The 21,649-nt window shown below is 41.2% G+C and overlaps 1 protein-coding gene across 1 annotated transcript; it reads right to left on the reverse strand.

Annotated features, from left to right (window-relative positions):
* Positions 1–1,860: 1,860 nt before the first annotated feature.
* Positions 1,861–20,726, reverse strand: LOC6557800 (protein rhomboid). The gene is made up of 4 exons (XM_001984035.2): positions 20,496–20,726; positions 5,422–5,808; positions 2,683–3,067; positions 1,861–2,605 (listed from the first exon to the last, which is right to left on the reverse strand). Exons 2-4 carry the CDS (start codon positions 5,677–5,679, stop codon positions 2,283–2,285), a joined length of 966 nt encoding a protein of 321 aa, XP_001984071.1. The 5' UTR covers positions 5,680–5,808; positions 20,496–20,726; the 3' UTR covers positions 1,861–2,282.
* Positions 20,727–21,649: the final 923 nt, after the last annotated feature.

Genomic DNA, 21,649 nt, shown 5'->3' on the forward strand with positions numbered 1-21,649 from the left:
AGTTGTCGTTGTCATCCGTGGTCTGCAGTCGCTTTATCGTCTCTGGACGGCTGCAAGTAGTAGATTAAATGCCACAACGCTTTTCGTCTGGGCCCCAAGAACCGCAAAACAGACAAACTTGGTCAATTATTTTCAACGGCGAACACAAATTATTGATGCAGTCAGCAGCAGTGAAAGCGAAGAGGAGCAGCAGCAGCAGCAGCAGCAGCAGGAGCAACATGAGTTGAATGTATGTATGTGGTCTACCCAGGCCAGGCCAGGCACGGCCAGTGCTCGATGCTCATCAATCTGACGACGATGTCGAGACAATGGAAAGGACGCGCCACCGCAAAGGTCTTCATTAAATTAGTGAAATGAGCACGTAGCCGCAGTTGCTGGGAGATGAGCACAGAGATGAGGCTGAGAATGTGGATGTGGATGTGGATGGCATTTAATGTCACAAATATTTGTTGTCAAATGTCGCCCCGATTCTGGTCGTCGTGGTTGTCAGCGTGGCCAGCAGCAGCTCACCATGGTGATGACTTAACGAGGATTTAAGGTGCGCCGATCTTCAGTTTCAGTTCGAGCTCGAGTTTGAGTTTAGTTCTTCAAGTCGTGTTGCAAGATCAGCTGCACAGGTTGCATATAAAAATCGCATTCAGTTTGCTAAATTGGCTCTGCACGCTGGTGGGTCGATTGGGGGATTGAACCATCAATGTCTCGTCAAAGTTGCGCTGCTTCTTCTCCTTCTTCTCCCTCTTTTTGCTCTAGTGATTGTTATTGTTGTTGTTGCATCAGTTACAGAAATCGAATGCGCCACCAAATTGCAGCAACAAGTTATTAAATTTCAGCGCAAATACGGTCAGAAGAATCGTTTACAATTTCGAATACCCTCGCATACAAATCAGATGTGGGGTACCTTGATTTGGAAACGAGTGTTTGTATACCATGGATTGTTGGCACTAGATACATTTTTAGAGGGTAAATGCTGACTTGGCACGCGTCCACATTTCGTATTTGGGCTGTGCAAACTGCGACACGAAACCGAAAACCAAAACAAAAGCCAAATGCTGTCCCCCATTTAGCTCTTCTACCCTCTGGACGCTCCTAGTTTTGCGACACCTCACTTCGGGAAGGGGGCCTTGTGCCTAATTAGGCCAATTCTTGATGAGGCAATGCCAACAAACAAAATCGAGCGGCTAATTTTTTGTTTGTTGTTTACTTTGCGTTTGCCAATTACAGACTGCTGTCGTTGCTGCTGCTGCTGCTGTTGGTGCTTTGATGGGTGTTGATAAACCTGCATTAGTATGCCACCTCCCCCTCTTAAGCACTCGCACAAATTGGGCTACAAAACGCAACAGAATGAATCCCGTCAATAGTCATGCAATTTGAGTTACAATAAATGCCGTCAATCAAATGCAATGGATTTGGATGTGTTTCATGTTATTGAGCCATCAAATTTATATGAAGTGTATTGAATACCACATTGTGGTAACAATTTCTTGTTGTACTGATTTCTTTTAAAAAAAAAATATTAGAAATCTGTAATTCCCATACGTCAAATGATGTGTTTAGTAATATAATAGAGCTTTTTTATAAATACATTATAAACCATTCTTGGGCACTTTCCCTTCCCATCAATTAAGACAATTGATGCATATTTTATTGTATATTTTTATTGTTATTTGTATTGTTTATTAGTTACCCTGAAAATACAATTGAATAAGGTTTTATGTCAGTTAGTTGTAGCCTAGCTAAAACTTTAGTAGAGGTTCACAAATTCGGTAATGTCATTTTACTACCAAATTGAATTATTGATTCAATTTTTAAAGGAGTTCTTGCCTCGATTTTTATGTAGAATTTTTAATTTTTAATGCGATATGTGAGCCTCTACTATTTGTTATTTCATAAGTCTATGGTATGATTTCACTTGTTGATGTACATATGTATGTGTGTATAGTATGCATAGCTCTAAATAGGATGTTTTCTGGTAATTGAAGCGGCGTTTGCTTGAAGTGTTTAGTTTTCAAAGTCAAGTCTGAAGTGAGCCTTGCTCAGTTCGCAATTGGATTCGTTTTGACTTTTTTCTTCTTTTTTTTTGGCATTTACATAAGATAATTGATAGCCTTTGAGTTTCTACTTCTTTGAGCGAGGAGAGAGCTGTCCCCATTTAGGTTCTTAGAGTAATATATACTTTTGAGCACATTGTCCTGGAATGCATTACAAGCTAGTGACTAGTCTATTAATCAGATATGAGTATAGTTCAGGGCTGGACTCTCCGCTGCTGCAGCTCAGTCTTTTTATCAACGTTGCATGCCCAGATCGTGCAACAGATGCTGCTTGATCACCTCGCCCTCCCGCTCGGCCAACAGCTGAGCTGTTACAGTATTGATCAGATTGAAGGCAAATGCAAATCCACTAAAAATTGCCCAAACGCCCAGCGCCAGCCAGCGCAACAGTCGCGGACGCAGAGTTCCATCCAGCTGCCGGAGCAGGCAGAGACCCACACTGAGGCCAGCCAGGGCGCCAGTCATGTGCGCTATGTAGGAGACTGAGATTGCACTCGATGGATACTCCACCAAAGCCAGTTGTCTGCTGTACAACGTGTAGCCCAGATCGCAAGAGACTGCAGATATAAGTTGTAAGATTAAGGAAAGGAGACACAGAGAGATAGAGAGAGGGAGGAAGAAGGGGAACACTTACCAAAAATGATAACGGCTAACAATTGGGCAACTCCTTGACGCATGTGTCCAAAGTTGAGCAAGACATTGGCCAACTGGGCAGCCAGCAGAGCATAGACCCCGCCACTGGCACCCACCAGATACACCGTGGAGTCCACTACGCTGGTACCCAGCGAACCGGCAAGCACGCCAGCCCCATAGATGATCGCTGTGCGTCCCGAGCCATGGATCAGTTCCAGCGGTAGGCCATAGAGTAGCTGGGTGACCACATTGAAACCCAGGTGCAGCCAGCTTGCGTGCAGGAGAGCGTAGGAGACGAAGCGCCACAGCTGCAGGCGACGATCTGGTCGATAGATCAACAGCGAATCCTCCGGCGGAGCAGAGCCAACGTAGAGAAACACAAAGATCTGCAAGGCGATTACAGTTAGAGTGTCTTTTACAGAAATCATGAAATTTAAATATTTTACTCCATATAATATATATATCAGAGTTTAAGAATCGCATCTGTCAGCGAAGCATTTTAAATTTGTACTTGATTAATGCTTTTTATCGGTACAATAAATCGTTTTCTGCGCAGAGGTTTATTTGATTTAAGATTCGATTTAAAACGCATTAGACGATTCAAAAGGTTTAGTCGCCAAGCGCCCCACCAATATGCCCTGCTCTCGAATGCGAGTAGTTAAAGTGCGGGGCGAAGTCTACTGAGTTGTGGGCATGGCAATAAAGCCATCACAATGTAAGCCATTTTTCAGCCCCTGAACGGCGCCGTCATTCTGACAGGAAGACAGGAAGACAGTAAAAGAAAAGCCAAAGCCAAAGCCAAAGCCAAGGCAAATGCAAAAAGCAAGAAAAACAAATCCAGCACTGCCCAAGTTAAGCAACCCTCAGGCCGGGATGCGAGCCGAGACCGAAGTACCGCAAACGAGACTAGCAGCAGACAGCGGCGAGACGTCTGCGTCGCCAAAGCCAAAGCCAAAGCCATCCCCACCACCGACGGTGGCATGGCAAATTTCATGTGCTCCCTTGCCCCACGCCTGCCGCACATTCCAAATGAAGGGGGACCCGGCCCTCTCCATCCCTGTGGCTGGCTGGCGGCGTCCAGTCTGCGAATAGCAGACGCAAAACCCAGACACTAACACAGACGCAAAAGTGTTGGATTTTCGCACGCACTCTGTTCCTCTGGTTCCCCTCGCTCCCTGGCTCATCTCCCGTTTCGCACTGTGTATATATGCTGATATATCCTTTACCCGGAAGCCAAATGCCATTTGCAAATGCTTCATTTGCCGCAACTTGCAACTCGCATTGTGGCCAGTCGGCAATTTATTTGCCTCGACTACGGCTCAAGTCCAATTTTACTCGGCCCCAGCTCACGTATGGGGTGAATACTGAAATATGATCACAATGTGTGCTATTGCACGAGTGGGACACCCACATGGAAGCGACCCTAAACCACGCAAACCACCCTCGCCGTGAGCATCCACAGAGCAATAACTTGAGATGATGGCAAAACAAAACGCCTAAAAAATGCCTTCTCCCAAAGGGGGAAGCTGTTCGGTGGAGCAACAGCTGTTAACCTATTGCCGGCAGGCGAAATTAATGCATACTAAGTGAAGCAGCCCATAAGCGATACTACCAAAAGCCATCAAATATGTAAAGCATATTTCTGTATACATAATTCAGATAAAGTGTATTCGTAATCGATGAAAATTTCATTTTGTTGTTTCGAAGCTTTTAGAAAAATGCTTTTGGGAAATTTTTAAATTCATCAAAAGTATCCAATAATATAAATAGATATTTTGCTGCCACCAGGTCAAGTATTTTTCAGTGAGTCGTTTTCAGTTAAATAACGACACTATTTTATTTAGAATACCTTCGAGGTTCAGACAGCATTTGTCCAGTCAGCTGTGAAGTTTTTAATTTGTAAATTTCATAAAAAGAATTCGTAAGGATAGAAGAACTTAAAGGATATTTGCAATTCACAAACGAATCAAATCAAATCAAAATCAAATCGCATTAAAAATGTCTCAGTTTGGCATTAAACAGAAGTTTCTGAGTCTATTAAGCTCAAATCCTATTAAAACTGCAGCTTGAAATTCTCATTACGTTTAGAAATGGAAAACCTTTTGAGCTTTCCCCAAAAGTTTCACTCATTATTTTAGTAGCAGGTTGTAATTGTGTGGCACCAGTTTAAGTGCCACCCAAAAAAAAAAAATATGTTGCTCGCTATGTTGTGCAACGTGGACGAAGTCATGGCAACCTGGCAAGCTGCCCGCTAGAGTTTTCATAGCCTTGCGGAGGGTAGTGCTATTTAGTAGTGAAGCATGACTTAAAGGTGACGTCTCCGAGCCCAATAATTATATATATTCTGGATCAGCAGCACATGTTGAGGCGATATATACATGGACAAGGCTGTCTGTTTCTCTTAACAACCTTTTCGCTAACGACGATATCCCAACTAAACTTTTTCAATATGCCTTTTATTACACTCCTAACATTTGCTCTAAGAAATCATGGAATGACTTGTCTACTATATAATATATCTTGCCTAGGAACAATATGTCAAATCTTAAATTATGTAATGATATACGGATAATGATCCCTGGAGAGGGGATATATTGTTCGGCGTGCCTAAGAAACCATTCTTACTTGTTTTTTTGGTTTGTGGCCACACTCAATCAACCCTTGGCCGCAGGTCCGAGGTTAATCGCATTAGAAGAGTGTGTGGGCGGTTGGTTGGTTGGTTGGTTGTTTGGTTACCTACCTCTAGGAGTGAGACGAGTAAAATGAAACAGGGCGGTGGCCAGCAGCGTGTTTGTCTCGATGTCAACTGCTGCTCCTTGGCTGTCGACTTCTGCTCCTCCTCCAGCGTCTTTGTCGGTGCGGATCGGGAGTGATTTTCTTGCTGCTGCTGCTGTTGGTGCTGCATCAGCTGGTCGAGGCAGACGCCAAGCACCAGGCCGTTGTTGCGATGGGATTGAGATGGTGGCATCTGCACAACGGTGGCGGTGGAGGAGAGCATTTCCGATATTTCTTGTTCGTGGCAGCCGCGTCTATTTTTGGGGCGTCTGCCTTGTGACGGTGCCCCACTTAGCGGCTGTCATGTTGCTGATGGCGGCGGCGGCGCTCTGCTCGGAATTTTGTCTGGCCCCTGCAAAAACAGAGACATAAGACAACACAAGACAAAGAGAGTGAGTCAGAGATGGAGAAAAAGATATAGAGAGAGAGAGAAAGATTGTGAGGATGAGGTGGAAATTGAGATAGCATTTTGGTAGCCAAATTAGCTCAAGGTTGTCTGTCCAACGATTTCCACTTTGCGACAACTGCAGCGCAATTATTCTTGACTTGATTTGGCAGCCAGCGTCGCCGTCGTCGTCGTCGCAAGGCGCCAGCCAAGTCAATAAATACCCGCCCCGCAGGCCCTTCGCCCTACTGCAAAGTACTCTTGTAATGTCACTAGACGGCAATAAAATAGTCGGAATTTATTTCTTTGCCTAGACGGCGAAATTTTTCAACAAACATATTTATTTCGATTGCAAATCCAACCAGGCAACCGAACACATGCCCCAAAATTCCCAACAGCAACCCAACAAGTCCCAAGCTGCAAAACCTATTCCAAATACATTTTTGCAAATTCATCTCCTGGGAAGGTTTTGGGGTGGCATAGAAAGAATAAGTGGTTTTCGGGCCACGTCAATTTAATGACCCGAGTTCCAGTTATACGATTTTTTTCCCATTACAAACTACAAAATATTGTCGCATACAAGCTATGAATTCTTTTGGTTAAGAGACAAGAGAGAGAGAGAGTTTGGAGTCTAGACTGCATTTGTAAATGGAATTTATGGAATTCTTAATATTTTTTATATATATTAAATATTATATATATTTGATTATTATTATTCTTTTTTTAAATAATTAACATTTGTTTTGTTTTTTGATTGTCAACTGAGGAGTTATTTTAATTAACATTTATGAGCAAGGATACAATAAATTCAAAAACTGGATTTGTATTACATCTTATGCAATTAAGATAAAGGTGGTAAGCTTAAATGAAAGTTTAATACATTGAATAATTTCTCCTTTACTAATTCCCTAGAAAAAACAAAGGATACTTAGCGTTTTTTCTGGTTTCATTTGTAATTTCTTCTGTCTGTGTTTTTCTTCGTGTATTTTTTGTTTGTACATTGTATCGTAGTTGTGGCCAAATTGGTTTATATGGTCAGAAAGCAGTTTTAGTGCTCTGGGACATGTTGGCCATGTTGGCGTGTTGCTTTTGGCCTGGCGCTGTGTTTGGCAGTTGCCCTTGGTAATGAGTTTTAATGGTGATTACCTTTCTGGAGCTGCGCCCGAAACAAAAAGCAGCTATCTACGGTCAAAGAGGGGCTGGTGGGAACGGGGAGTGTCTGCTGCAGGCACATGTCGAACGGTAACTTTTGGGGCGCCTCCGGCAACAGCAGGACACTTTCTTACAAACGAGTTTTTACGAACGGAAACGCAGTGTTTCCATCTTCGATCCTGTGCCGGGATGCAGCAAAGCAGAAAACCGGTTGCCAAAGCCAAAGGAAAGGGGGGGGCTGACAGGAAGAGGGAGTTATGCTCGTTTTAATGAACACAAACGAGCATACGCCAGAAAAAAACAGAAACTGTACAAATATCGACAGGTGTATATGTATATGTCCTTAATGTCCTTAAAACATTATTTCTGGTTTCGTTGGCTTTTGTTGTTCATTGTTGTTGTTTCGTTGCTGTTTCCTTGTTGCTGTAGTGAGTTTTTGTTTGAGTTGGTTGGCCTTCGCACGCAAGTTATACGCTGCTGTGCCCATTCAGGACACGCACATATCCTTGAACCAACACAACAACACAAATCGAGCCAACAATCGAATCCTTAAGCTTGAGCTTATACAACACACATGAAAATGTGTATAATATATGTGCATTTACATGTATTTGTGCATTATGCAAGCAAACTGGACTCGCAGAGCGACCTCCTTAAGACAGGCTATCAGGCTACCTTTGCTTTCACCCTTCACCTTACTCCTTCCCAATCTTCAACCCCAGTCCCCAATTTCTGTCTCTCTGCTGCAGCACTTGACTCTTCTTTGAGTATTTGTATATTTGTATTTACATTTGCATTGGCAAATATTTAATTTACATAATGTTGGCTATTTGTGTGTGTGTATATGTGTGTGTGTGTGTGTGTGTGTGTGTGTGTGTGTGTGTGCACTTGCATTATTTGCATTCGTATTTATCAAATACAAATGTGTGTGTGTACCGCCCCTTTTCATTGAGTCACTATTTTGTATACCCTGCAGAGGTTATTATAATTTGTTGTGAAACCAATAAGTATATAAATTCTTGATCAGCATCAATAGCCAAGTCCGGTTTAAAGCTGTCGTGATGGAATTTAAAGTAAGTCTGTCATTTTGCTGACGGCAGTTCATATCAGTTTATGAATTCTTGTACAAAGAGTTTGGTTTGGAATTTGGTTTCTAGGATATCCGGATCAAACTCACTAGTTACTAATTTTAATAAAAGTTAAAATGCAATAATAATTATAAAGTAATACATTTATAATTAATTTATAATGAAAGTTATATGTGACTCCAGTCTGCAATGGTTCCATATCTTCGGCATACCCAAGCTAACCGTTCTCACTAGTTTTCTTTGTCACTTTTGCTTTTATTGATTAATGCACTTGAATAGTAAAACAAACATAATGATTTAAAAATGTACCCGTAGGCGAGTAATTTCACGAGTGGTAGTTTATTAAAGTGCTTATTAAATATTTATTTGTTGAGCACTGAATACTAAAGAGGAAAAGTTGCAGTTAACTGAATTCAAGAGTAAACAATATGAATTATTAAATGCGTGAAGAAACAATGAAAAAGTAAAGGTAAAATGAACACATTTTTTAATAAAAAGTTGTATTTAGATATAAATACAAAGTTGCAATCAATTGTACCTCTTAAATTATCTATTTTCTATCTCTGTCTCAGCGACCTTTGAAAGCCCAGCCAAGAGGTCTGTATGAAGAGTTTGTAGTTACAGGATATGTTTCTGACCAGATAGCAAATTTTAATGACTTCAGCTTAGCTTATGACAATAAAAATAAACTAAAAAAAACTTGAATTCAGACAAAAAAAGAAACTTAATGCAATACAAATACGACTGCTAATGGCTGCAGCAAATTCAAGTGAAATGTGCAAAGTAAAATTTTAATTTCCAACTTTGCCGGCGGGCAGAGAGTGCAACCAGGGGGGGTCGGGTGCAAACAGCGAAATGTTGTGAGAGTGGGAAAGCGAAATGTGCATAATAAATATGAGTGGGCTTAAATGTTAGTTATGGGAAACTTGTGAAAAGTGAAAAACGCGAAATAAAAAAAAATATATTAAACAACGTCAAAATAAATAATAAGAAAGTTGCCAGCATTTCACTCCAACACGACCTTGGATGAGTTGTGGGTGGCTGAGGAGGTTGGTGTTTGGGTGGTGCAGGGAAAGAATAAAGACGGCTACAAGTGCACATAGAAAGTAGCATTAGCAACAACAAGAGTAGCAACAAGGAACACACATTAAAAACAATGACGAGAATATTGTTTATAAAAAACTTTAACGAGTCAACCAAGAAGACCACCCAAGAATGCAATGAGAATGCAGCTGCCCGCAGAGGGTTTTCACTTTTATATGGCCCAGGCACACAACATTAACATTAACTATAACATTAACATTAAATTTGCACTTTTTTTTTGTATTGCTTTTTGCGTTGAAAATAGTTGAGCAACGCTGAAAGGTTGGCGTTATGAAAGATGTGCATGGAAGACTCTTCGAGGGGGTTAATGGGGAGAGGAGTGCCGGAGAGAGTCACTGACTGTGCACTTCACTAAACAAAAGAAAGTCGAGCGGGGACAGTGACTGGAATAAGCGGAAGGGGGAATGGGGGAATGAGGAAAAGGGGGAGCTCAACGCCCAAAGTCGTTGCTCATTTCACAATCAAATTCCGGCAATTGAAACGAATGCGATTAAAAGCCGCACGTCATGCGAGAGCCAAACAAGTGCGCAACTGAGTCTGAGGCTGAGACGCAGTTGAAGTCGCAAGGGGGAGGAGGAAGGGGGCTTCAGCAATGAGGGGGCAAATGGAGCATCGCGATAGGGCCATCAACTTACCAAAGCGGCAGCAAAGAGGCAACACACAACACAATTGCAGGCAACCCACACGACTCTCTTGGCAGCTGCTCAGAGTTCATTTCCATTTAGGTTGCATGCCACGCCAACGTCTACTCACAACCGAGAGATGTGGTGTGGGGCGTGGAGAGAGGTGTGTGGGGGGCGGGAGGCGGGAGGCAAACTGAATCTCTTCGACTGCCGCCTGCTTTCAATTTAATTGTAATTTCTTTTGTGTTTATTGCGTTTGCCCGCTGCTTACGTTTTAATTTCATTAACTTGTGTTTACTGTGTGAAACACTTGCCCAGCCACACACACACAGAAACCTCTGCAGAAAGTCCCCTCCATCCCCTCTCTACTACAGCCTCCCCTCTCCCACCCCTTGGCCCACTATTCTAGCGATATGCTGTTAAATGCTGTTACATTTTTGACATAAAACTTAACCTAGAAGCAACTGCGGGTTTTAACTTGTGTTTATATATATCTGTGCCAGCGGTTTCAACAGAAGCTGCTCTCTGATGAACTTGAGATACTGATGCTACAGTACCGCAAAACGGAACCAATTAACCAGATGCTCTCGCTTACATTTCAGATTGAGCAATCGACTGGTCGAGATCATCATTTTTAAATAATTAAAAACTAAGAAAAGAACACGTTTCGTAAAAATATTCCACAGCAAAGCTGAACCTTTTAACTGTGAACTAATTAACTAAATGCTTAACGTGTGCTCCAAAATTATAATAGGTCTATGAAAAAAGAAATTATGGAGAAGTAAATAAAGAGAGGAGAAATATTTTCGAACTAAAAAAAAATATGATTTAAATATATATAAAATCAATAGGAAGAAAAAATACTCTTTGGGAATTGATATATTCTTTTATTTATTTAATCATAAATCGCTTGGTGAAATACTTAATTACTGACTGATTGACTTAATAGGCTTAAGTTTGTTAACGATAAAACCTTATTAAACTGGCATGGTTGTATAACTGATCCTAAATTGCATGCAGTATGCAGCTTTATGAACTCATGCTTTATAGAAAGGAGAGAGGAAATTTCATAGAACAACAAGTAAGTTGAGGTAAAAAGTACACGTATTTATGCTGAAAATTTCTACGACTTCGCGTCAATGCACAAATCAGTTAGCGTCCGACAGAAGGCAGTTGTCAGATGGTAATAACCAAAAGGGGGTCCAGAGGTAGAGAGGTAAAAACACAGAAAACAACGTCGACACCTGACCACGCGACAGTTGTTGTTGTTGCTCTTGTTGGCTAGTTGTTTGGTTGGTTGGTTGGTTAGTTGGCTTGTTGGTTGGCTTGTTGGTAGTTAGGTAGGTTGGTAAGTTGGTGTTACCTAAACAAGTGCAACGCGTATCCATGTTTATTTTACGGTTCAACGATTATTGCCAGTTATTGTCTAATGGCACCGTAAAGGGGGCCACAGCAGAACAGAAGAAAGAGATAGCGCGAGGCGACTGATAGCCCGCAAGCCAAAGTGGCCAACAAAAAGCAAAGCAAAATCGCCAAATGCGACATTCAGCAGGAGAGTGAGAGAGAGAGAGAGAGAGAGAGAGAGAGAGGGAGAAAAGGGAGCCAAAGGCAGAAAAACAACGCCAGGCGTTACTAGATTGTTGTTGTTGCTGTTATTGTTGGTGTTGTTGCAACCACCGGTGCTGCTGCTACTGCTGCGTTGCAGAGTGTATTTTTGTTGGTTGTATTGTGGTTGTCTCTCTGCACTCGCTATCAATATTTCAAACACGTTCCAAACTTTTGCCTTTTTCAGGCACAGTCAGGCAGTCAGCCGGGCAGAGAGAAAGAGAGAGAGGAGCAACGAAAAAAAAACGGAAGTTCACACGGAAATATATAGGAAAAAATAAAACGAAATGAGAAAACGACAACCAGCTATAAAAACAACAACAACAATAATAGAAAAAAGATAAACATTATGTTTGGTTGTAAAAATAACAACAAATTTGAAAATGAATCACGCAACAGCAGGAAAAGAGTTGCTGAGTGGGAGGGGGGGAAGTGTATAAAATGCAAATGGAACTTTGCCTAAATTCGAATTAAATATCTATCTCGATTGTATTTCAGATCGATGGCAGTTTTAAATAAATAAATAAATATAATGAAAGAATATTTATGGAATTTAAAAGGGGACAAAGGGAGCAGGAAAAAATGTAGCTAACATTTGGCACAAGGCCTCTTCTCTCTGCTCAAGGAGAAGGAGAGAGGGGCGGACGGGGGGTACATTTGACATATCAATAAATTTAGCACGCATTCTATAAATGTGCGTGGCTGGATATATATATGTGGATTTCTATATATATCTATATCTATGCAGCATTGAAGACACGACTGGGCAATGTCTAGACTGTAGACAAGATGTTGATGACGACGATGGTGTGAACTTGTGGCAAGTTTGCGTTTAGTTAAGTTGTTGTTGTTGCTGTTGTTGCTTTTGGTCTGTCACGCAGATGGCACAGAATTCATGTGGTTGGACAACCGAGCACATAAATCAGCACTGTAAGTAGTCCGTCTCTCTGTCTGTCGTTTAATCTGGATTATGAGCTAATTTCTTTGCTAGACTGATCTCTACAAGAGCTTAATAAGAAATTGCAGCACGAACATGAACTCGATAATTAACTTTAAAACGCGAGTACCGCATGCAAAAGATACAAAATGCAGCGACTGCATAGATGCACAGATTGACAGATATGTATGTATGGTTGTATGTGGCGAGTGTTCTGCAAATTGCCGGTTGATTGTCGAGCGTGGCAATTTAATGCAAAAGCCATCAATTAACCTGCTTTCGAAGTGGTAAGCCAGCAAGTAGCAAACAGCAGCAACGGCAACAGATTCAAGATGCAAAAGTATCTCAGTTGAGTCGCCATTGAACGGTTAAGCAGCCATCATTGAGATGCAACGATTTGCACGTAGTTCCGTTAGCTAATTGATCTATAAATGAAGCTCATTTCAGCTCAGTCTTGAGGAAGCACTCAACGGAAGCGACGCAATGAGGAAACTGGCCAACTAATAACTAACTGGTCAACGGCATCGTTTTATTTCTTCTTGTTCATTTTTGGTTGCCACAGGCGCCATGAATAATTAAATTATGGACAACTCATTTTTCTCATTGTAAATCATAACAATTAATGTTGCTTTAAATATACACAACAAGAGCGGCCACTCTTTAGTCCCCTCAAGGTGCAACAGTGGCTTGCAACAACATGGTCATGACCAGTGATGACCACAACAACTGCAACAACAACAACAACGAAGACATTAACATCAACATCAAAAGGCAATTATGCGCCAAGAGTGGGCGGCAGGGCGTGGCGCAAAGGGATGGTGACTTGGTAAAAAACAAAAGAAAATGTTAATAAGAAAAGAACAAGAAAATTGCGTGAAGCGAGAGGGTAAGCGAAAGGGACAGGGAGGGGAAAAAGAATGCAAGCAGCTAGAACAATTCGCACGACAATGGAAATGAAAATAGCATGAAAAGGCTTTTGTGCTCGGTGTGCTCTACAAGAGCCGGAGACAAGAACGGCCACAAAACAAACACAGCTTGGACAGATTGGCCAGCCAGATTCAATAGGTGGTGAGGAAGGGACGTGGTTGCAGACGATAAAAGGCAAGCAAGGGCGAATTGGCCACTGATGGGAGTGAAACAAATGCAGAGTCTGGAATTTGAATTTGGAATTCGCGAGTTATTTGCGGGGGCTGAAGAATTTTTTTCAAAAACATCTTTGGAATGGCACTTTGAAAAAGGCTTGCTAAGTTGTAATTTGGTATATTAAAACAATGTGAAATGGATGCCTTCGAAAAAAATGAATAACCCTCCACAGTTGTCCCATCAGAAGTCAATATAGAGCAAGTCACTTTGGCATCATCAATCAAGATACATTTTCAATTTCGAAAATCTTTAGTTGAAAAAATAGTTCATTAATATTTTGCAGACCTTCGATACTATTAAGTAAAATAGAAAACTCGACCAACACAAACATTTCCAATTCTCTGAGTTTTGCATTTGAGCAATTTGAAGAATTGGTTCAGCTAGCTGAGTTGAGCGACTTTCATTTGCTTGGGAAACTGCGGCTAAAAGCAAATGGCCCATTAATGGGTTCAATACCTGTAAAATGTGCAAATCTCTGTCTGTCCAACTTTCCGTCCGTCTGTCTGACTGTCCGTCCGTCCCTCCGTCCGTCCGTCCATCTAGTGCGTTTGCAAGTTCGCTCGACATTCGCTTGGGCGCACATTGAACCGATATTGAAGTTGGTAGCCGGGGCAGATTTTTGCAACGGCGGCGTCGCCTTGTCCGATTATCACATTTCGCTATATACAGACATAGACATATATAGCAAGCGGCGTTCATAAGCACATTAGCACCGCTGGCGCTCAGGCCAGGCCACCGTCGAGCCACCGCACCACCCAACAACTCAACTCGACTCGACTCTGGCGGAGTGTTGGCCAGCTTGCGATAGACATTCTCATTTCAAGCTTACCATTCACCGGCCAACTACTATTTTTAGTTTAGTTGGGGCTGTGACTGAAACGCCTCAGCTCCCCTCCCCTACCCTCCCCTCCCCTCTCCTCAACCCTCTGCTAGAGAAGATGTGTGGCGTGGTAATTATTCGCGCTCAGCTGACTGCGCGAGTCTGTAAAGCGTAACTTGTAACTTGTAGATACATTCACGTATCTGTATCTATATCTGTGTCTGTATCTATATCTCAGGGGGCACGCATCTACTATGTATGTGTGTGTGTGTGTGTGTGTGCAGATGTAGATGTAGATGTGGATGATGCCCCACTGTGGCCAAGAGTTAATCACCGTTGCCGTTTAGTTCAGTCGCTGTTGCTGCCGCTGTTGCTCTTGTTGTTATTTGTGTTATTGTTGTTGTTTTTGGTGTTGGCACTCGCATAGTTTACATTTTATAAGTTAATTGAGTTAACTGTGAAACGCTGCCGACGTCGCCGTCGTTGTCGACATTGCTAATTCGTCTTTCTCTTTGCTGCGCTCATTTGCTAATGCAAATTTGATGAGATCGCAATTGGTATCCATAAGATGCAATATCTGCAAATGGCCGAGGCGCATTCACAGTATAAACAAATAAGCCGCGTGCAACTGCAACGGAGGGGAAGGTGCCAACGAGGGGTATAATTATCAACGCACTAACGCACAACATATTTTCCTAAACCTCTTCCCTTTCCCTTCCCTTTCCCCTACGAATTGCTTTCGGGTTTGCTGCAAGCCCGCTTGTTTTAATTATAAATATTTTACAGTTATTTGTGTTGTTCTTTTTGTATATTTTTATTGTTGTTGATGCTAAACTAAATTGCCTGTAAATACGTTGTTGTGGCCAAACACACATTAAAAAGCAACAACGAAAGCGTACAGAAAAAAAAAACTAAGAATCCCCACGTGGAGAAGGCTCGACTTAAAGATACTCTGAACTCAAGTCGTATACGTCTTCGATATTGAGACCAACTTGCTGAAAATGCACACACACTCATTGTATGTGTGTATACATGTATCTATGAGATTTCCACAGTGTTTCTCTGATGTTCTTGATGAAATTTCAGTACCCAATTAGAAAGATTTATGTATAAAATGTTGTATTTTATTGCTATCTGAATTCGATATGTATCGCTCCAGAATATATATACTTTAAGTGATCGGAAATGCTTGCTTCTGTCTGTCACATACTGTTGCACATCTTCATTATACCCTTTCTAGGTAGGTTAGGGTATAGGAACAACAAGTAGATATTTGTGTGTGTCTTTTTAATTGCCAGAATATTTCATTTCATTTCGCATATTTGCACACACATCCAATTTTGATGCACATTTGTTTTCAACATTTCACATTTCACAACGGGCATTTATTTTTGTAGTCTTCTCGTTTTGTGTGTGGTTTTCATTTTAATAGTCCCACAAATAAAATAAATAAACACAAATTAAATATATAAATCCCTAGTTATTCGTCTAACAAATAACTAATTCAATTCTCATTTATGCCAGCATGTGTATCACTCTCCTCATTTTAACTCCATCTGGCTTGCCTAATCTGGTGAGCCCTAATCCTCTTTTCTATTATGAAAATTATGTAATAACTTATATCATAATTGATATCAACTAACTGACAACTAACGTTAAATGTTGAAATATTTGACTGCAGATTTTGAATTCTTTTAAGAGATGCCAAAATTATAATGAGAAGATTTGTATCTACAAAAATTTTAATGAAACAATGAATGAGCAAAGAACATTAGAAAAGTTTGAAAAGACTTTCCTTAAATGTTGATTAGAAAACAACATAAAATTTGATGCCAATAGAAAATTGCTTACAATTTTAATGCTAAGTTTGAAGATAAAAGAGATCTTGAAATGTTTATGCTGTATTCAAAACAAAAACCAATTTATGACAGCTGAGATACATTTAGCTCGTATAAATCTCTTTAACTTATGAATGGCTTACGAGTGTATTCAATCAACGGCACGCACAAATGATAGCTGCACTCGCTTGTTATCCATACGAATTGGAATTTAATGAAATTATGTAGATGATTAGTTGTGAGCGGGTAAAGTGCTAATATATTATTTTATCATGCCTGTAAATAGTTGTCACATGACGACTTCAAATATTAATCAAATAAACAGAAATCACCCTCGAGACAGAGGCAGAGCTGTCTAACTGAATGTGAATATCAGTTGCGAGCTGCTGACAAATTTGCAACAACGGCATACCATAAATATGGCATATCTGTATACACAAATATGTAGAAATATGTAGAAATATGTAGAAAGGTGCCGATTATGTATTTGTCAATCTCTGACGTCAAATGTCTAGAGCTTGGACTCGAATCCAATCCGGGGGGGTTTTGCCCACGCGTCGACGTCGTCCAAGTTGCCGTGGGAAAAACTCGTTTTTTTGGGTCGCAATATGAGTCGGATGCGGATTTCAGTGGCCCGCTGCGACGGCGCATTGCGTGGGCCCCTGACTCACCCGTTCCAGTTCTACACTAGAAAAAGACTTTACAAACACACACTATATAGTGTGTACATATATATATATATACATAAAGTTGTATGTGAATAGTTGTATGTGATTACGGCCCTGACTTGGGTTCCGTTTCACTTTTCATAAATATGTGTGTGTTTGTTTGTTTTTTTCTTCTTTTTTTTTCATTTTTCGATTGCTTTTTGCCAATTTGCAGCGTTGTTTTTGTTGTTGTTGTTGTTGTTTGTTTGCCGCTTGGCCTCCGAGTATTTCAATTATGCAGTTTAGTGTCGTTTCACACGTAGATACGCAGCAGATATGCAGCAGATACAACAATTGTATCTGCATCTTTCGCTTGGCATTTGCTGTTTGCTTTGTTTGCTTGTTAGCCACTTGGTTTGTTTATCTCTCCCTCTCTCTCTGTCTCTCTCTCTCTCTCTCTCTCTATCCTCACCTCTCGCTCCCTCTCTCTCTCTCTCTCTGTCTGTCTCTCTGTCTCTTAAGCGTCTTGCGCTTACTTTTGTTTTAGTCGCGCGCACGAAATTTTTACTATCGATGAATGAATAGTGTTGCAGATAGGTGTGTGGGGCAGGTAGGGGTAGAGGCTGAGGTAGAAGTGCTATCTGCGATAAGCGATGAGTGTGCGGAGTTCCCTTGACGCAAGGTGTTAGTGCTGATGTTGTCGTTGTTGTTGCCGTTGGTTCTTGTTGTTGTTGATTCATGTGATTCATAGTATGGCATTTCTCAGCTCGCAGTTTTGCATTTGCAAATTGCGCTGGTTAGGCATTCCTTCCTCGCTGTCGTAATGTTTTATTTCACGTGGAAACAACAGCGTCGTGTTTGCATGTGTATCTATTGGATACACTTTTACCCACATTTATTTTCAGTGCACTTCCGCCGGCTGCCAAGTCCTCAGCCTAAGAAAATAAAAAATGCTTACCTTGCCAGTTAGCGTTTGGGGTTTTTAATTCTGCTGTTGCTGTTGGGTTCATTTTTGGCATAAACATTTCCTAAACTTTTATCTAATTCAACAAACTGCAGCAATAACTACGGCAACAATAATAAAAGCAGCAACGAAAACAACAACCTTTTCAAGCATTTCGAAAGATTCCCAAGACATTTCCACATTTTCCACTGCCATTGTTTTTGCTGCTGCTGCTGCTGCTGCTGCTTCTTCTTCGCGCTTTTGTTTTTTTCCATTTCGCATTTTCAACGTGCTTCAACTTGTTAGGCATGCAACTTTTCACATCGTTTCTCCTCTTTATATATAGATATACGTACAACATTTATACACATATTTTTTGTGCCCCTTCTCGTTTTTTTGGCTTTGATTTGGCTTAGTGCAACTCGACTTTGTTTTTGTTTTGGGGAGACTTGAAGGCGACTTCATCTACTTCTTCTTCTTCTTCTTGCTATCTTATGCGAGCAAAGAGTCTGGAAAATTTATGAAATTTGTGCGGCATAAAGTGCACTAATTTATTAGCGCTTGACGACTCTAAAGCGAACTGCAATATTGCAACGAAGCAGCGCAGTTCCAAGCGGAGGGGCACGAGGAATGTGTCTGTGTTTTTTCAGTTGGCTGATAAGAAAGGTTAAAGTTGAGTAATGTATCCTAAAGTGTTTAACTATGCAAATTAGCTGGCAAGACTTGACTTATTCATAGTCACACGTGTGCTTGCCACATGCATCACGCTTTCAATTCGACTTCATTATTTGAATCAACGCTTTAACTTTAAGCACACAAAATAACCCAATTTAAAAATTCAGGTCTTTGTGTAGCGTTTTTTGGGCAAACATTTTCAGTTCTAGTTTCCTCGGTTCTTTTTCTTTTCACACCTCAATGTAGCAACAACAAAAAAAAGTGAAGAGAAAAGCCCAATAAAAAAAAGAAAAAAAATAACAAACTTGACATAATTACAAAAAAATATTTACTTAAATAAAAATAAAATGCAGTGCGTACAATTTTTTAAAAAGTAGCAAACGCAATAATTTTTAATGGTTTTTTATCGTTTTGGTTGCTGTTGTTCTCGTATTCGACAACAAAAGCAGCTGAGGCCGCTCAGAGATTAACACCCCTCGATCGGCCCCTACCCATTCCCCGTATCCCTCTTGAGTCGTCGCCCCCTTTTGCGGTAGGCCGTGGAAATTCAAGGCAGCCCGTCGATCATCGTCGTCGCGTGGCGTCTCCGTCTCCATCTATTCATCTCTCTCTCTCTATCTTTCCCAGTGGGTGCTCCTCTGTCTTAGTCTCAGTCTGTGTGTCTGCTGCTCTGATGTCATGGGTGCTTATAAGCATGATATATGGATTTGTAGTTGTTTCGTTTTCTGTTTATGTTTATGTTTCCAGCTGCCGTCGCACGCAAAAATTTGCATGCACTTTTAGCAGTCAGTTCAAGACGGCAACAACAACAAAAATCTGGGCGCTGGCCACGCCCACGCAACACCAAGGTAGTAAACCTTGCGAATGAATGAATTGAACATTATATATATAAATATATATATATATATTTATACAAATACTAACAATAACAACAGCATTGAAACTCTCATATTTAATGAAACACGTAAAACGGCAGCGAGTAAATAAAATAGTTTAATCAATGAATAAATAAATCAATAAACACAAAAATGTAAACAAATTAAACAGTAAAACAAAAGCACCATAAAAAGGAAAAAAAAAACAAATAAATAGAAAACATATAAATTTAGTTGAATACATTTTTTTAATTATGACTGGGCAGGAATTAATAAAGAAATCAGCAACAGGGAGAAGTTAAGCATTTAGGCATTATAATAATATTACAATCCCCTATTAAGACAGATATATATATATAAAATTCTAAGTTGAGTTAAAATAAGTACTTTTCAGAAAGTCTAATATAGTTATTCCAAATATCTTGGGTTTCTATTTAAGGCCAAACAACTTGGACTCTACTATAACAAGGTAATCTTTCCACTTTCAATTCACTGCGTCGACTGTGAATGATTATGGCTTGTGCAGCTCGGCCAATGATCTTGTCTAGCTGCGATTTTATCTGCGAGCGCTCATGCAACGTTTTTGGTTGCGGTTGCGTGCGGCAACCCACACAAACCATTCAACAAATTCATGAAATTGGTATTCAAAGCGCCCATTCAGAGGCTGCCTCGTCGCCAGTCCTTCCTACACATTATCGATATTGTGGGGCCAACAGCTTTTTGAGCAACTCAAATTTAGGCTGAGCCAACGAGTTGAATGAATCAAAACAATAGAAATCAAATGCCAATCGATGGCACAAGTTGGCAAAGTAGCACTTAACCAACACCACATTTAACAAACGACATACGAAACTATTTCATCTGCAGCGAAATTTAGAACCACCCACATTCAGTATAATAAAATTAATCTTTAAATACAACACGAGCTGCGATCTGAATTTATTTCAATTTGGATCGACTTCCATGCATACAAACTTTCATTCATTAAAACAACACACATTTTGGCAGCAAGCAAAAAAGAAAGAAAAAAAACAAATCTAAACAAACCAAAAAGATCCCACACGTTGCGTATACGCAATGTTTGGTAGAACACATTAGCGCAATTGCAGTTAGAGCTGGGAGCTCATTTTGCATCTCGCAGATACATTTTGGGAAACTTTAAGCTACAGTTAGATTTGTGTGTTTGCCTTTTTTCTACACTCACCAATGAGGATTGACAAGTTTGTGCTCTACTTCTGCTGGCAGCTTGCAGTTTATGGCCACGTTTCCACTGCTCAATGTTTTTGGTATCTTGTATCTTGCGGATACACATTCATTGCCTGCAGCCAGTCATTTAGCACTTGCAACACATCCGTTTTATTTTTTGTGTGTTTGCGTGGCACAACCCTTGGGCATTCACCGTTAGTCGCTAGCCCGTTAGCCGTTAGCCGCTTTTGCCCGTTTTTTACCGTTAGCTGTTAGCCGCTGTTGCCCGTTGCAAAGCGCCGTTCACTACTGAGCTCGTTTTTTATGCGCTCCGATACTTTTATAGATTCGCAATGTGCCTCGAGGCCGGCCTCCAGACACAAACGGGTGGGGTTGTGGGTGTGGGGAGGGATGGTAGTGGAGGGTGGGAGGGAACTGTTAGCAAAGGTAGCCAAGGGTAGCGTTTCGTTCGCTAGTTTCATTTGTTTGTTTGTTGCTGTTTTTGTTGCTGTTGCTTTGCACCCCTTTTTTATTTAGCCGGCCGGCCAGCAAACAAAACAGCAACAACAACCACCCAAAAGTCCAAACAGACGCCTGCCCCTGCCACAGCCCCTTAACCTATCGCCGCTGGTCGTAAGTTATCCACCTGCTGACGAACTTGTTCGAAGAGGTTCGAAGCTTTCAGTGTTGTTTTGGCTAAACGGTAAATGCAGCAGAGAGAGCGAAAGACCGAGAGGGAGAGAGGGAGAGAAAGAGAAAGAAAGAGAGCGCGTCGTTTGGGAGCCGGTTTTTGTTGGCAGGTGCATTGGTGTCCAGCTTTTTGTGGACAGCTGAGCTGATGAACAGCAGCAGCAGCTGAAGCAGCAGCCGACGCTGCCTGACAATTAACGAGTCTCATTACTCAGAGGCGTGCAGCTGACGCCTGCCTGCCACATAATTCCCCTTGTCCCCCTGCCACCTGGCACCACCCCGCAGCTGTTTAATGTCTGCCAGTGGCAGAGTCGGTGGCATGCATATTGGGGTCAAGCAGCTTGCCACTCACTTAAAGATTAATAACAATAATCAGCATCAGAAGCATCATCATCGTGAGATTTAAAAATGGAAAACAGCAAAGTGAAAAACAGAAAGAAAACTCTAGTTGACGGCTGACGAGTGTCGCTTTCCCAGGATTGT

Source organism: Drosophila grimshawi, unplaced genomic scaffold (assembly GCF_018153295.1).
Source record: "Drosophila grimshawi isolate 15287-2541.00 unplaced genomic scaffold, ASM1815329v1 contig_44, whole genome shotgun sequence".
NCBI lineage: Eukaryota > Metazoa > Arthropoda > Insecta > Diptera > Drosophilidae > Drosophila > Drosophila grimshawi.

Bases quoted from the DNA above. Each gene is read 5' to 3' on its own strand.
- LOC6557800 (XM_001984035.2), bottom strand. From the start codon at position 5,679: ATGCTCTCCTCCACCGCCACCGTTGTGCAGATGCCACCATCTCAATCC. The intron at 3,068-5,421 runs GTAGGTAACCAA...ATCGCCTTGCAG, and splicing joins TACTCGTCTCACTCCTAGAG to ATCTTTGTGTTTCTCTACGT. The intron at 2,606-2,682 runs GTAAGTGTTCCC...TTATATCTGCAG, and splicing joins GTTAGCCGTTATCATTTTTG to TCTCTTGCGATCTGGGCTAC.